Genomic DNA, 15,454 nt, shown 5'->3' with positions numbered 1-15,454 from the left:
TTTTTATCAGTACTGGATTATTTTGATCACAACAGAAAAAATTGTAATACATTTTAAAAAGTCCCCTTTTAGATGCAACAAAGGGGAAAAGTGACTTTAAAGGACCACTAACGAAAAAAATAGATGTTTTTGATTCTGATAGAACACACAATTTTAAACAACTTTCCAATTCACGTCCATTATAAAAATAGGCACAATCTTTTATTATACTAATTTTCTTTGGCACCAGCTCCTACTGAGCATGTGCAAGATTCACAGAATATAACTATATGCATTTTGTGATTGGCTGATGGCTGTCACATGATACAGTGGGAAGGAAAAAATAACAGTTTGAAATTAGTCAGAAAGAAATCTACTACTCATGTGAAATGCAAACTAAGTGCTTTTGCATTATCTGTTTGTTATGCATGTATTGCGTATATTATTATATTGTGTTTACCGGTCCTTTAGTGTCCCTTTTACTTCACGTTATAGATTTTCTTCAAACTTTGGAGAGCATGTTTTTGTGTAAGACTTTGCCATTCATCTGGAATAGAAGCTGGTTCAGCATTGTAGTGCTTAGCAAACTGTAGGTTAAATGCTTTAAGTACATATTTCCAATAGTTTGAGGAGTTTGAGCTTTTTTCAGGGTGAATGGTCCATTCAGGATAAATTTTGCGATAGTCTTTGTAGGAACACCATTGTCCTTCTGTTTCTGGAGTGGAAAACATGTCATTGCAGAGGATATCCGTGGAACATACAGAATTACAGAGAGCATTACTGTTTGCCCATGTACATTGTGCTAATCCCTTCGGTCGATGAGCAGATACAAAGTGATTCTTATGGTGCGCACCTGCTGCTTCGCACGGAGCATTGCAAAATGGACATTTTCGGCCACATCCAACTATTTTTTCAAGCAACTCAATATGAGGTTTCAATGTAAGATTGGAGATAATGGACTCAAAGCTTAAGTTTTTCATTATTGACAAAATTTCTTCCTCCATCTTTGTAAGGAAAAACTCAACATCGGTGGAAAACTTGCAGATCTTTACATTGTTTTGGAAAGCTATTGCTTTCATTCCATATGGGGCAAACCATAAGTATCTGTTTAAAATAGTACAAAAGCTATCCAGAAATTCTGTTATATTTTGGCCCTTTTGGATATTTGGGTGTTTGAGAGCAAATCTAATTTTGTTTGTAACTGAAGACAGAAGCCCTGATAGTAAATTCATCAAGTCTTGAGAATTTTTATATTTCTTTAAAATGTTGCTCAAAATCCATTTTTCCAAAAATCTCTCATATGTACTAACGTATTCTAGATAGTTTTCAAACGTATTAATTTCAAGAAGCTCTTTGAGAATAACATACTGAAAATAACTCCGATTCTTGTATATGTTGCCATCAGCACTTTTCAAAACATCATTGATAATTTCATACCCAAGGGTTTGATTAATATTTTCAACTATTGCAGGCTTCAGACATTCCTCACAAAATTTCTGAGCTCTGAGTTTGGATTCATCGTGTTTTTGGAAAGTGTTTAGAAATATTGAGAAATACTGTTGTTTTAATTTGTTAAGAAGTAGTCTGGGATCATTATTTTGACCAAACTCATCATGCATCTTCTGAAACTGAGGAGCCGCTTTGCCCAAAATGTGTAGTTTTATTTTCAACTCTAACAAAGGAGTAGGGTGTAGTTTTTTAATATCATCTTTAGCTAGTCTATCATTAATCATATTAAGCAATTGTTGAGTATACATTTCATTGTAATCCTCTTTTTTGCCAATTATGTGTGAAACATAATTTTCACAATTAACTTGTAATGCTAACACAATGTTTTTTATTTGTGTACAATGTCTGCTTGTGAAGGTATGCGTAACATATCCTACAAATCCTGATGAGAAAAGCTTAATATTAAGGTCGTTTTTTTCTACATCAAATGTCCTTTGGGCATATTCTGCTAGTCGTTTTATACTTTGCAATTTCTGATTGACGGCCGGCCCTCTATCTTTCATTTCATTTTTAAGTTGATCCAACATTTCCTCCTCTACAATATGCTTATCCAACCGTTTAACGTGTAAATCTGACAAAAAACTGTTCCACAAAGTATCAAATTCTTGTTTCACCTCCGCATCACTCATCTCACGGGATTCCCATTTGCGATTTTCCAAATAAATGGAAAACTTCTCATCAATAATTTGAAAATTATTATTCTCAATGTTTTTTATCTCCTCTTTCCCCTTCTGAATACGATAAGCTTCAGTACATTTCCTGGAAATTAAAGCTTCCTGTTTCATTCGGAAACATTTGACGCTATTTATGAAGTCTACTCTGTATTTTTCCACGTAATGAACATTGTTACATCCACTGTCAAAGTAATCTGTTAACTGCTTTATCATTTGGGCCTCCTCTTTGTCTAGTATTTCATTCATGGATTTTTCCAGAATTTCAGAGCAAACCTCTTCTAGCTTGTTTATTGGTTGATTCTTAATGAAGGTCTCTTTTTCAGTCAGCCACAAGTGGACCTGTTGTTTGAATTTCCATTCCAGCTCATTGTATTTCGTGGACAGTTGTTCATATGCTTGGGCTACCAGGATATTCATGAAATTAAAAATAAATGTCTCATGTTTCACAGCATTCCACAAACTTGTTATCCATTGAATTAATGAACTGATATTCTGAGGACCCGGAGACTTTCTTCCTTTCATTAACTGAAACAAAAATGTTTTAAACTTTGAAACCTGTTCACTATATCCAAGGTTTACAGGATCCATGGGAGGTCCACCACGCCACAAACCTGGAATGTACCAGCTGTGTGTGTCTGGGTTATAATCAATAATATCAGAAAATGTCATAGGTTTGTTTATTTTCTCCATTTTTGCAGCTACCGTGGTCATTTCATTTAATTCTTGCAAAAGTGTATCTCTGTTTCTCTTATTTTTGTCATGAGCAGCAACATCACTAACATTTTGATGAACAATCTGACAAATGGGTTTCTTTCCAATTTCATTCATTCTAAGGAACGCATGGACCACAATCTGCAAAGTGTTCTTCATTTCTGTTGTGTTTTCCATTGAGATGTTAACTATGGTAATGTCACTCAACCCAACCACCAGTGTTGCCAACTCATTGTCATGTTCATAACTGTCCTCCAGAGAAGCCAGTTCTGGAGCTTTCAAACCTTCAGTGTCAATCACCAGAATAAAGTCACATCCCAGCTCCATTTTAAAGTTCTCATTCACTCTAATAAGTGTCATGAAGGCTCCTCGTGTGCATCGCCCACTGGCCACAGGAAATTGCAAGCCAAACATGGTATTCAGCAGGGTAGATTTTCCTGAGCTCTGCACCCCCAACACAGTTATTACCCTGAGCTTGCACCCTCCTCCAGTCTTCTTGTCCATCTCAGTTAGGACATCAGATATCCATTGTATGGGAATGTTGGAGGCATCTCCATCAATCAGCTCCAGTGGGAACCCATCCAATAGGATATCTGCTGCTATTCCTGGAAGCTCATTAAATTTTCTCTGAGTCTTATTCAGTTTTTCCTGCTTAGTTCTGAAATATTCTGCTTCGTAAAACTGTCCAATCTCACGCAAGAAGTGTTCAACCCCTAAGGAGCTATCAGACATTTTCTGATATAGTTGTTTTTGTTGACTTGGAGTTTTGCATTTATCTTTATGTTGAGCTTGTAGCATTGATAGATTCTTTCTAGCAATTGAATCCAGATACCATTTTATCCATTTTAGGAAAAAGTGTTTTCCTTCCTGAGATGCACCAGTTATTGCATTTATAAAATTACTTATACCAACGGGAATGGGAATACAATGCTGATATTGTTGGCCACGCAACTGTACACATTTTTTCTCTAGCTTAGACCTGTAAATACTGCCGTTATTGTTACCTTGCATTCTCATTCGACACATCTCTTTTTCTGTTTTGGACAACTCTTTCCAGAGCTCTCCTTGCAGTTTCATTTTCTCTCTTTTGTATGTTAACACATCCGTTATCTCTTTGACAACTCCCCAAGCACGTTCTCTCATTTGCTGAGATTCTACCATATTCTCATCTATATTAATGCCATGAGCACTGGCTGTGTCGACCATTTCCTCCAGTTTAATATTCCTACCAGGATTTTTTATAAAGTCAACAATAATGTTTTGGATTTTCCTCACCAAGTCTGTGACATTTCTAGAATTCTTGGCAAATAAGAAATGTTTCATATTTAGTTCTGGGAAGAGCTTTTTCAGATAACCAACTGTTCTCTGATAAATGTGTTTTTCAGCACTTGAGTCTACTATGAAGTAGTAATTAGCATTTCCATCTCTGCAATTAGTTAGCAAGTCATACTCCTTCTCAGTAAGATTTTCAGCAAATATAAAAACAGCTGATGATACTTTTGTTAAAAACATGAACTGTTTCCAGTTAGATACCAGGTCTCCACGTAGATTTGTTATTGCAATGGGTTCTGGATAATTGTCAGAGCCAGTTACACTTCCAGGAAAATACCAAGATATTTCCACTAAACCATTAGATATTTTTCTAGGAATATTTCCACACTCCATGTCAATATTCACAAAATAATCATAGTGTGACTGAGTCTGACTAAGCAGTAGATTTAGAATTCTTGATTTGGAAAGGTTGCATTTCCCTATTCGGACAAAAGAGAAGGTTGGCATAGAGATTTGCACCAAGCTGTGTTCCATAAATCCTTTAGACTCAGCTAACGATTGGGGCCTCCATGACTTTACAATCTCTCTCATTGCCCACAGCATGAGGGTGAAGTTTGTGCCATCACTAGAAGGGAGCAGCAGAGGGACAGCAAACTGGCACATGCACATTTTTGTTACAATTTCCTGTTGTAAAAATGCATCTGAGCAATGCAGAAGAACGCACAGAACATCCAGGGGGTGTAAGGAATTTGATGTGTTAAAATCATTTTCACAATATAGATCCTGTTCAAAGCCAGAACATAATAAATCCTCATCATAATCACATTGGATCAGTGTTGTATTTCGTGCCTTACTATTAAGAGCCATAAGTTTCTGTAGGAAATACCATGGGGTATTTTCAGGTATCTGAAGTTCTATGTCCAGTAGAGTGTCTTGTCCAATACATAATACATCCTTAAGAGTAAGTTTTTTCCTTCCATAATTCTCCATCTTCAGCTGTGACAAAATCAACTTAAAATCCTCACTTGTACCTAGAGAGAAATATAATTTGTTCCTTGTATTATTGCAATACTAGTATTCATATACATTGTAAGAATTGATATGTACTAAAACATTTTATTTAAAGGAACATAATGGTCAAACTGAATAACTAAGGTCAATTCCAATCTTTCTGATAGCGTTCTTCGGCTATTTTATTACTACCAATACAACATTTCCATGGGTTAAACACTTAGTCATATGCAAGCAATAGTAATACAATTCTCCCATTGGATAGTTCTTTTTTACTTTTACCCTTTTAAACAAGACAAAGTGAAACAGAGTTGGAGAAGAATTTAAGGGTTTTTATAGACAACAAACAAAAAAGTAAAAAAAGTAATGATCAATGTCAGGCAGCAACTTCCAATGCAAATAAGATAAGTGCATAAAAAGATTATATGGATACACTAGATGACAGCAAAGTGCTGTCCCTATATAAATCTCTTGCAAGGGTTCACCTTAAATATGGAATACAGTTTTGAACACCAATTATTAAGAAGTACAGGCATACTATCAGTGCCATTTGTCCAACATATATACATATATAAACACATAAATACACATGTATACACATATATACACATATAAACACATAAATACACATGTATACACATATATATACACATAAATACACATTTATACACATATATACATATATAAACACAAATACACATGTATACACATATATACACATATAAACACATAAATACACATGTATACACATATATACACATATAAACACATAAATACACATGTATACACATATATACACATATAAACACAAATACACATGTATACACATATAAACACATAAATACACATATATACACATAAATACACATTTATACACATATAAACACATAAATACACATGTATACACATATATACACATATAAACACATAAATACACATGTATACACATATATACACATATAAACACATAAATACACATGTATACACATATAAACACATAAATACACATGTATACACATATATACACATAAATACACATGTATACACATATAAACACATAAATACACATCTATACACATATAAACACATATAAACACATAAATACACATGCATACACATATATATACACATATATACACATATATACACATAAATACACATGTATACACATCTATACACATATAAACACATATATACACATAAATACACATGCTTACACATATATACACGCATCTATATATGCACACCACCAGCAAAAAGATTATGACTTACTGAAGGCTCAGATGATGGTTAGCATTTTTTAGCAATAATGTATTTTTTAATTAAGGTATGTATACTGTTTTTCTATTGCACACTTAAAGGGATACTAAACCCAATTTTTTTCTTTCATGATTCAGATAGAGCAGTAATTTTAAGCAACTTTCTAATTTACCCCTATTATCAATTTTTCTTTGTTCTCTTGTCATCTTTATTTGAAAAAGCAGGAATCTAAGCTAAGGAGTCCGCCAATTATTGGTTGAGCACCCTTGATAGCGCTTGCTGATTGATGGCTACATTTAGCCACCAATCAGCAAGCACAACCCAGGTGCTGAACCAAAAATGGGCCGGCTCCTAAGCTTACATTCTTGTTTTTCAAATAAAGATAGCAAGAGAACAAAGAAAAATGTATAATAGGAGTAAATTAGAAAGTTGTTTAAAATTACTGCTCTATCCGAATTATGAAAGAAAAATGTGGGTTTAGTATCCCTTTAATAGATTACAGTAAATTGTAAATATAACTTTTATATGCACTGGGAAACAAAAACTTAGTGTGACTCACTTTATTGCTATATTTGTTTTATTGATGTGGTCTGGAACGGAACCCACAATATATGCGATATATGCTTCTATATTGCAGCAGTGGTCTCTCCAGGACTTAATTATTGGGGGGTACTTTCCAGGAGACCACTTATGTTTGGTGGGTGGGGCCATCAGGTTCATGGGAGGGACCTTGGATTACATGGGTGGGCCAGCATTCTGTGGGTGGGGCCTGGTATAGTGCGGGGATTCTGAACAGAGAGATTATTATTATTACCAGGTATTTGTAGAGCGCCAACAGATTCCACAGCGCTATAAACATAGGCGGTATACAAGATAACATTTATAGGGGTCAAATGGGTAGAGGGCCCTGCAGAGAGTTGCACTGTTGTAGTCGGCTCTTATGAAGGTCGGACAGATAGCTCAACATGCTAAGGCCCTGTGGCTGAGCTCTGTAGCAACCCAAGGGTTTCAGGTTCGATCCCGGCGAGATCCACTCAGCCTTTCATCCTTCCGAGGTTGATAAAATGAGCAGCACCTTGAGACCCTTACGGGTGATTAGCCATGCTTTACAAGTACCCAATACATACATACAAGGTAATCTACAAACAGCTAGGCTCATAGGCTTACATGCTAAGGGGTTCAAGGATGGAGTTAGGAAAGGCTAGTGTATGTTGTATGCATCCCTGAAAAGTAAAGTCTTTAGGGAGTGCTTGAAGCTTACAAAACTAGGGGGGGGGAGTCTTGTAGAGCGAGGCAGAGAGTTCCACAAGATGGGAGCCAGTCTGGAGAAGTCCTGTAAATGGGAGTGTGAGGAGGTAATAAGAGAGGAGGAGAGTAGGAGATCATGAGCAGAGCGAAGAGGGCGGGAGGGAGAGTATCTAGAGACAAGGTCTGAGATGTAGGGGGGAGCAGTGCAGTTGAGGGCTTTGTATGTCAGAGTGAGAATTTTGTGTTTAATCCTAGAGGCAAGAAGAAGCCAGTGAAGGGATTGGCAGAGAGGTGCAGCAGATGAAGAGCGACGTATAAGGAAGATGATCACAGTTGAGTGGGAACATTGGGGGACAGCTGTTATGTTGGGGGGCAGTGCTCCCCTAGAGACATCACTGCCTTAAAGACTTAGAAAAGGTTCAAAGAAGGGCAGTTTTTGATAGAAAGGGCAATCAAACTATGGTGTTTTTGCCAGAAAATGTCATTTTTGTATATTTTGTGTATTACAAGCTTAGAAGTATAAAAAAATAAATTTATCTAAAAGATCTTGGGCGAGATGACATATACGGCGCAGGCTTCAGTGCAACTGCTGAAAACTGCGCCGTCTGTAATTTCACCTCGCACATCGGGGTATCACATAAACGGCGCTGGCAGTTTATAAAGTGCCGTAAGTCGGATAAACTAGCTATGTGCAGATGAGCATAAATACAAATTTCTGGAGTCGCCAGTGACTTACGGCACTTTAGAAACTGCCGGTGTCTAAGAAAATAAAAAAATAAAATAAAATCTCCCATAAAAGTCTAACCCGCCTCCCAAAAATAAACCCGACACGTAAATCCCCTATATCCTCCATCAAACCCACATCGCAATAAACCTAATAAAAGTATTAACCCCTAATCCGCCATTAACCCACATCGCAATAAACCTAATAAAAGTATTAACCCCTAATCCGCCATTAACCCACATCGCAATAAACCTAATAAAAGTATTAACCCCTAATCCGCCAAGCCCCCACAACGCAAATAACTAATTAAATTACTAAGCCCCCTAAATTAACCCCAATTACCTAAATTAAAAAATACTAAATTACAATCACCTAGATTACGAGTTGTGCGTTATGAGTCAAATAGCAGCGTTGTGGCCAATAAAGCATCATTTTCCCTTACGCAGCCATTACAAGTCTTGCCGGTATAGGTGTACCGCAAGCCTTTTAGCCTGTAATGCAACGTCAGTCCCGCACTCATAAAAATTACGTTTTTTCATGGGATTCCCATAGCACTGGTATTGCGAGTTTTGCGTTCTGTCTAAAAAGCGAGCATTACAGCCTAAAACGACAATATCTGTAACGCCATCTAAAGTCAGTAGTTATGAGCTTTATGCTACAAAGCTGTAACATAAAACTCATAACTAAAGTGTTAAAAAGTACACCCATAAACTACCTATTAACCCCTAAACCAAGGCCCTCCTGCATCGCAAACACTACATTAAATTTATTAACCCCTAATCTGCCGCTCCTGATATCACCACCACTTTAAAAAGATAATAACCCCTATTCCGCCGCTCCCTGACATCCTCACCACTATACTAAAGTTATTAACCCCTAAACTGCCGCCCTCCCACATCACAAACACTATTTAAATATTATTTTCCCCTAATCAGCCGTCCACCCACATCGCCCCCACTATACTAAAGTTATTAAGCCCTACACCACCGCCCCTATAATAAACCTATTAACCCCTAAACCGCAAGCCCCCCTCAACAAAATATACTCAACTATTAATCCCTAAACCTTTAGCCCTCCATATAGAATTAAACTAAACGTAACTATTCACCCCTAAACCTAACGCTCCCCTAACTTTATATTAAATTTACAATTTCCCTATCTTAAATTAAATTAAAACTTACCTGTCAAATTAAAAAAACTAAGTTTAAACTAATATAATTATTAAACTAAAATTAAACTAACTACCAAGAAAATTAAACTAAACTACACATTAAAAAAATCCTAACACTACAAAGTATCTAAATACAAAAACAAAAAAATACTAAATTACAAAAAATAACAAACATAAATAATAAATAAATAAATAAAAAAGCCCACCCAAAATTAAAAAAAAAAACCTAGCCAATGATAAACTACCAATGGCCTTTTAAAGGGCTTTTGTGGGGCATTGGCCCAAAGATATCAGCTCTTTTACCTGTAAAAAAACACAAAGAACCCCAACAGTAAAACCCAGCACCCAACCAACCCCCCATGATAAAAAACCTAATTCTAAAAAAAACTAAGCTACCCATTGCCCTGAAAAGGGCATATGTATGGGCATTGCCCTTAAAAGGGCATTTAGGTCTTTTACTGCCCAGACCCTAAACTAAAAAAAAAAAAACACCCAAAAAAGCCTAACACTAACTAGGGATGGGCGAATGTTTTGCAACATTCGAAAAACGGCGCAAATTTTAACACATTCGTTCATTCTAATCGAATTTCGAATGTATACATAACATTCTAACATTCGATTTTCGAATGTTCGGTTTCGAATTTTATGATTACATTCGAAAATATTCTTTTCGAAAAATTTGAATTTAGATTGTAATAGTATTTTTAATGCTTTCTTTAAATGTAATATTCAAATTATGCAATATTCTATATAGAAACATTCGAAATGATATATTTGTATCTATTATGTATCAGTTTACTAGATTCCCTCCCTACCACATGAACTATTGAACTTCTAAATAGTATTTGTTAAATAGAATGTTAAATTCGAAATTTCGAATGTGGACATTCGATATAAGTATAAACATTCGAATTAGAAAGTGACATTCGAAAACTGCAAATAACATTCGATTATAGAATTTTTAAGAATATTCGTTCTTATGAACATTCGGATTTATAATTCGAATTTCGGTAATAACATTAGTTCTACATTCGAAATTCAAAAATGTACACATTCGCCCATCCCTAACACTAACCCCCTGACGATCCACTTACAGTTTTTGAAGTCCCGCTTGAATTGAAGTCCTGATCCAGGCGGCGAGAAGTCTTCATCCAGGCGACCTCTTCAATCTTCATCCAGGCGGCAGCTTCTATCTTGATCCCGGAGGGGCGGAGCGGGCCTATCCTGAAGACATCCGGCGCAGAGCATCCTCTTCATATGGTCGCCGCCGTACACTGAATCTTCAATGCAAGGTAGGCGATCCAAGATGGCGTCCCTTGCATTCCTATTGGCTGAAAATTTTGAATCAGCCAATCAGAATTAGAGCTGCTAAAATCCTATTGGCTGTTCAAATCAGCCAATAGGATTTAAGCAGCTCTAATTCTATTGGATGATGAATCAGCCAATAGAATGAGAGCTGCTTAAATCCTATTGGCTGTTCAATTTTTTTTTTAGCAAAAGAGCTGTTTAACTTAGGGCCATGCCCTACAAAAGGCCATTTTAAGGGCTCCCCAAAAGGTCCTTTTAAGGGCCCTTGGTAGTTTGGGGGTGGGGGTTTGTATAGTGTTAAAGGGTGTTTGTATATATTTTGGCTTAAAAGAGCTGTTTAACTCAAGCAATGCCCTACAAAAGGCCCTTATTAAGGGCCCTTGGTAGTTTATTCTAGATTAGGCTTTTTTTATTTTGGGGTGTTTTTTTTTTTTTTTTTTAAAGGGTATATAGCAATAATCTTTTTTTTTTTTTTTTTTTTTTATAATTTTGTGGGGTTTTTGTAATGGTAGGTTTTTTTTATTTTTTGTAATGTTAGGTTTTAGTGTAAGGCAGGTTAGGTTTTATTTCACAGGTAAGTTTGTATTTATTTTAACTAGGTAGTTAGTAAATAGTTAATAACTATTTACTAACTAGTCTACCTAGTTAAAATAAATACAAACTTACCTGTGAAATAAAAATAAAACCTAAGCTAGCTGCAATATAACTATTAGATATATTGTAGCTAGCTTAGGTTTTATTTCACAGGTAAGTATTTAGTTTTAAATTGGAATTATTTAGTTAATAATTGTAAATTTAATTTAGATCTAATTTCATTATGTTAAAGTTAGGGAGTGTTAGGTTTAGGGTTAGGGTTACGTTAGGGTTAGGTTTAGGGGTTAATATAGTTTAATTTAGGTTGTTGCGATGTGGGGGGGGGGGTGGTTTAGGGGTTAATAGGTTTTTTTAGTGGTATTGATGTGGGAGGCCAGAGGTTTAGGGGTTAATAATAATTTAGTTGCAGCAATGTTGGGGAGCAGCGTAATAGGGGTTAATAACTTTAATATAGTTGCGGTGATGTTGGGGTGCTGCGAAATAGGGGTTAATAACTTCAGTATAGTGGCGGCGGTAGCACATTAGGGGTTAATAATTTTATTTAGGTGGCAGCGATATCGGGACTCGTTCAAAACTCGTAATCTAGGTGAATTAAAATAAAAAAGCTAACATTACTTAAAAATAAAAAAAACTAAGATTAACTTAATCTAAGATTACAAAAAACAAAAAGTCTAACATTACAGAAAATAATAAACCAAATTATCAAAAATAAAAAAATTAAACCTAATCCCTATGAAAATAAAAAGCCCCCCAAAATAAAAACACCCCCTAATCTAATACTAAACTACGAATAGCCCTTTAAAGGGCCTTTTGTAGGGCATTGCCCTAAGTTAAACAGCTCTTTTCCTTAAAAAAAAAACTAAGTCCCCCCTCTAACAGTAAAAAACCCCCACCTACTAAACCCCCCAAAATAAAAAAACCTAATACTAAAAAATCCTAAACTACCCAATACCCCTAAAGGGGCATTTGTATGGGCATTGGCCTTAAAAGGGCATTCAGCTCTTTTTTTACTGCCCTTAAAAATCCTATTGGTTGTTCAAATCAGCCAATAGGATTTCAGTAGCTCTCATCCTATTGGCTGATTTTAATTTGAAGAACCAAATCAGCCAATAGGAATGCAAGGGACACCATATTTAATCACGTACCTTGAATTCACTATTCAGTGTACGGCGGCGATCGTGTGAAAAGGACCCTCCACACTCCATGGCTCTGTGGTCGCCGGTCCTGCTCAGCGCTCATCTCCGCTCCGGCTTGGTCCTGGATGAAGGAAGAGGTCCCCGCTTGGAAGAAGATGTGGGCCGATTGGAAGAAGACTTTACCGTCTGGAACAGGACCTTCTCCGCCAAACTTCAGGAACGGGGAGTACCTATTTGGGGGAGTAGACTTAAACTTTTTTTGGGGGGGGGTTGTTTTTTTTTAGATTAGGGATTTCTGGGCACTCTAAAAAGAGCTGCATGCCCTTTAAAGGGCAGTAAAAGAGCTGAATGCCCTTTTAAGGGCAATGCCCATACAAATGCCCCTTTAGTAAGTAAGTAAGTAATGTTAGCTTTATTATTTTAATTGTAACTTAGTATTTTTTTAATTTAGGTAATTGGGTTTAATTTATGGGGTGTTAGGTTAGGGGGCTTATTAATTTAATTAGTTATTTGCGTTATGTGGGTTTGGCGGATTAGGGATTAATAGTTTTATTAGGTTTATAGCCATGTGGGTTAAGGGCAGATTAGGGTTTAATATACTTTATTAGGTTTATTGCGATGTGGGTTAATGGAGGATTAGGGGTTAATTTACTTTTTATTAGGTTTATTGCGATGTGGGTTAATGGCGGATTAGGGGTTAATATACTTTATTAGGTTTATTGCGATGTGGGTAAATGGCAGATTAGGATTTACTATACTTTATTAGTAATTGCAGTTGACAGGTAGATAAATATTGCGCATGCGTTAGGTGTTAATTATTTTCAGGAGGTAGATAGATATTGCGCATGCGTTAGGTGTTAGTTAATATTTTCAGGCAGTTATGGAAGTTACAGTGCTCACATACTCAGCGCAAGGCTTGCTGCGCCTGCCTATGTGTGGCGAGGTGAAAATGGAGTAAAATTTCTCACGTCCTTGTGCTGAATATGTGATACCGATTTGCAACGCGGTTCTATGTTAGCTTATGGAAGTAAAATTTGCAGCCGAACGGGTGAAATATACGCGGCGAATTTATATGCAGCGCTGTATATGTGATACCAAAACCATGTAAAAACTGGCGCCGCCGGCTTTTGCGAGCACCGCTGCATATGTAATCTTGCCCCTTGTGTTTTGTATATATTTATATTTATTCCTGGATGTAATAAACAACTTATATTGCTATTTAAAAGTATAAAAGTATTAAATAAATGACATAAAGCTGTCTCACCTTTATGAATATCCTTGTTCTTTTTAATCTCCAAGGAAGACTCTGGCTGCTTATTGGTTGGCTTTTGTTGCTGTGGTGTCTGGATGTGCAGAGAGGAAATATATTAATTCAGAAAATGAACCATTAATCCATAAGTGTAGCAATTCAGCAATTAAAAGTAATGTACTATTTAAATATGGTTTAAAGGGGCACACAGCCCAAATATTATCTTTCACGATTCAGATAGACCATGTGATTTTAAAAAACTTTCCAATGTACTTTAATTATCTAATTTGTTTTGTTCCCTCTTTATCCTTTGTTGAAAAGGATACCTAGGTAGGCTGAGGAGATGCTGATTGGTGGCTGCACATATATGCTTAATGTTATTGGCTCACCCAATGCATTTAACTAGCTCCCAGTAGTGCATTGCTGCTTCTTCAACAAAGAATACCAGGAGATTGAAGCAAATTAGATAGAAGTAGATTGGAAAGTTGTTTAAAATTATATGCTCTGTGTAAATCATTAAAGAAAAAATATCATGTCCCTTTAATTAGCGATGTCATTATTTCTTGGACCTCAAATTTGGAACCCTTTGAATGGTCAAATTTGAAGAATATTCTAAATAATTACAGAAGGAGCGATTCATTGTCAAAATAAAAACCCTTATTGGGGTCAATTTATCAAACTGCGAGTGGACATGATACGATGTAGCGTTTAATGTCCACCGCACATCAATAAATACCGACAGCATACGCTGTCGGCATTTATCATTACACAAGCAGTTCTTGTGAACTGCTTGTGAAATGCCGCCCCCTGCAGATTCGCGGCCAATCGCCCGCTAGTAGGGGGTGTCAATCAGCCCGATCGTATAGGATCGGGCGGATTGAAGACTGCAGCCTCAGAGGCAGCGGACAAGTTATGGAGCAGCGGTCTGAAGGCTCACACGGAAACCGAGGCATCAAGCTCCATTCGGAGCTTGATAATTCGTCCCCATAGACTGCTCTCAGTCATTTCTTTACAGCTACTATCTGTGCACAGCATATATTCATACCTAGTGCTTACAAAACCTAGTTTTTACTGTAAGAGTTTTGTCCCAGTTTCCATTCATAAATAACAGAGATAATTTGGGCATTTTTTCTCAATGGCTTCACCTTAATTTCCCTCTCTCATTTTAAGTGCCCACATACATATTATATACAGTTATTTAACACACAAACAGGCCTTCTTGAGATACCCTATATATGTACATAACACAGAAAATAGGATTTTAAATACTGAAAAATGGGGCACAAATGAAAAAAGTTTTGTAGTTTTCTTTTCAACAAAACTTGTGTAGCTAAAGAAAAATACGTTCATATGAATTCATTACGTTGTCCTGATTTTAGGTTATACCCCATATGTCTAGGCTTCCAAGTAATTTATAGCAAATAAAGGCCAAATGCAATATAGATGGAATTATTGTATTAACAATAAAATTTGCTATGTTAGGCCTGTAAGCGAAATAGTGGTCACCCAGAAAATAATATATTTGTAGAATTTAGACACCCCAAGGTATTTATCTAGAGGTATTTTGACATATTCGGCTAGATTACAAGTGGAGCACTATTTTAAAGT

General features: G+C 36.2%; 1 protein-coding gene across 1 annotated transcript; it reads right to left on the bottom strand.

Annotated features, from left to right (window-relative positions):
- Positions 1 to 435: 435 nt before the first annotated feature.
- Positions 436 to 13,911, bottom strand: LOC128642501 (up-regulator of cell proliferation-like). Its single transcript, XM_053695280.1, has 2 exons — positions 13,862 to 13,911; positions 436 to 5,176 (listed from the first exon to the last, which is right to left on the bottom strand). Exon 2 carries the CDS (start codon positions 5,133 to 5,135, stop codon positions 459 to 461), a length of 4,677 nt encoding a protein of 1,558 aa, XP_053551255.1. The 5' UTR covers positions 5,136 to 5,176; positions 13,862 to 13,911; the 3' UTR covers positions 436 to 458.
- Between the last annotated feature and the right edge of the window lie 1,543 nt (positions 13,912 to 15,454).

This window comes from Bombina bombina, chromosome 11 (assembly GCF_027579735.1).
Source record: "Bombina bombina isolate aBomBom1 chromosome 11, aBomBom1.pri, whole genome shotgun sequence".
Taxonomy (NCBI): domain Eukaryota; kingdom Metazoa; phylum Chordata; class Amphibia; order Anura; family Bombinatoridae; genus Bombina; species Bombina bombina.
Note: the sequence above shows the minus strand (reverse complement) of the source record. Positions and strands in the feature narration are given on the sequence as shown.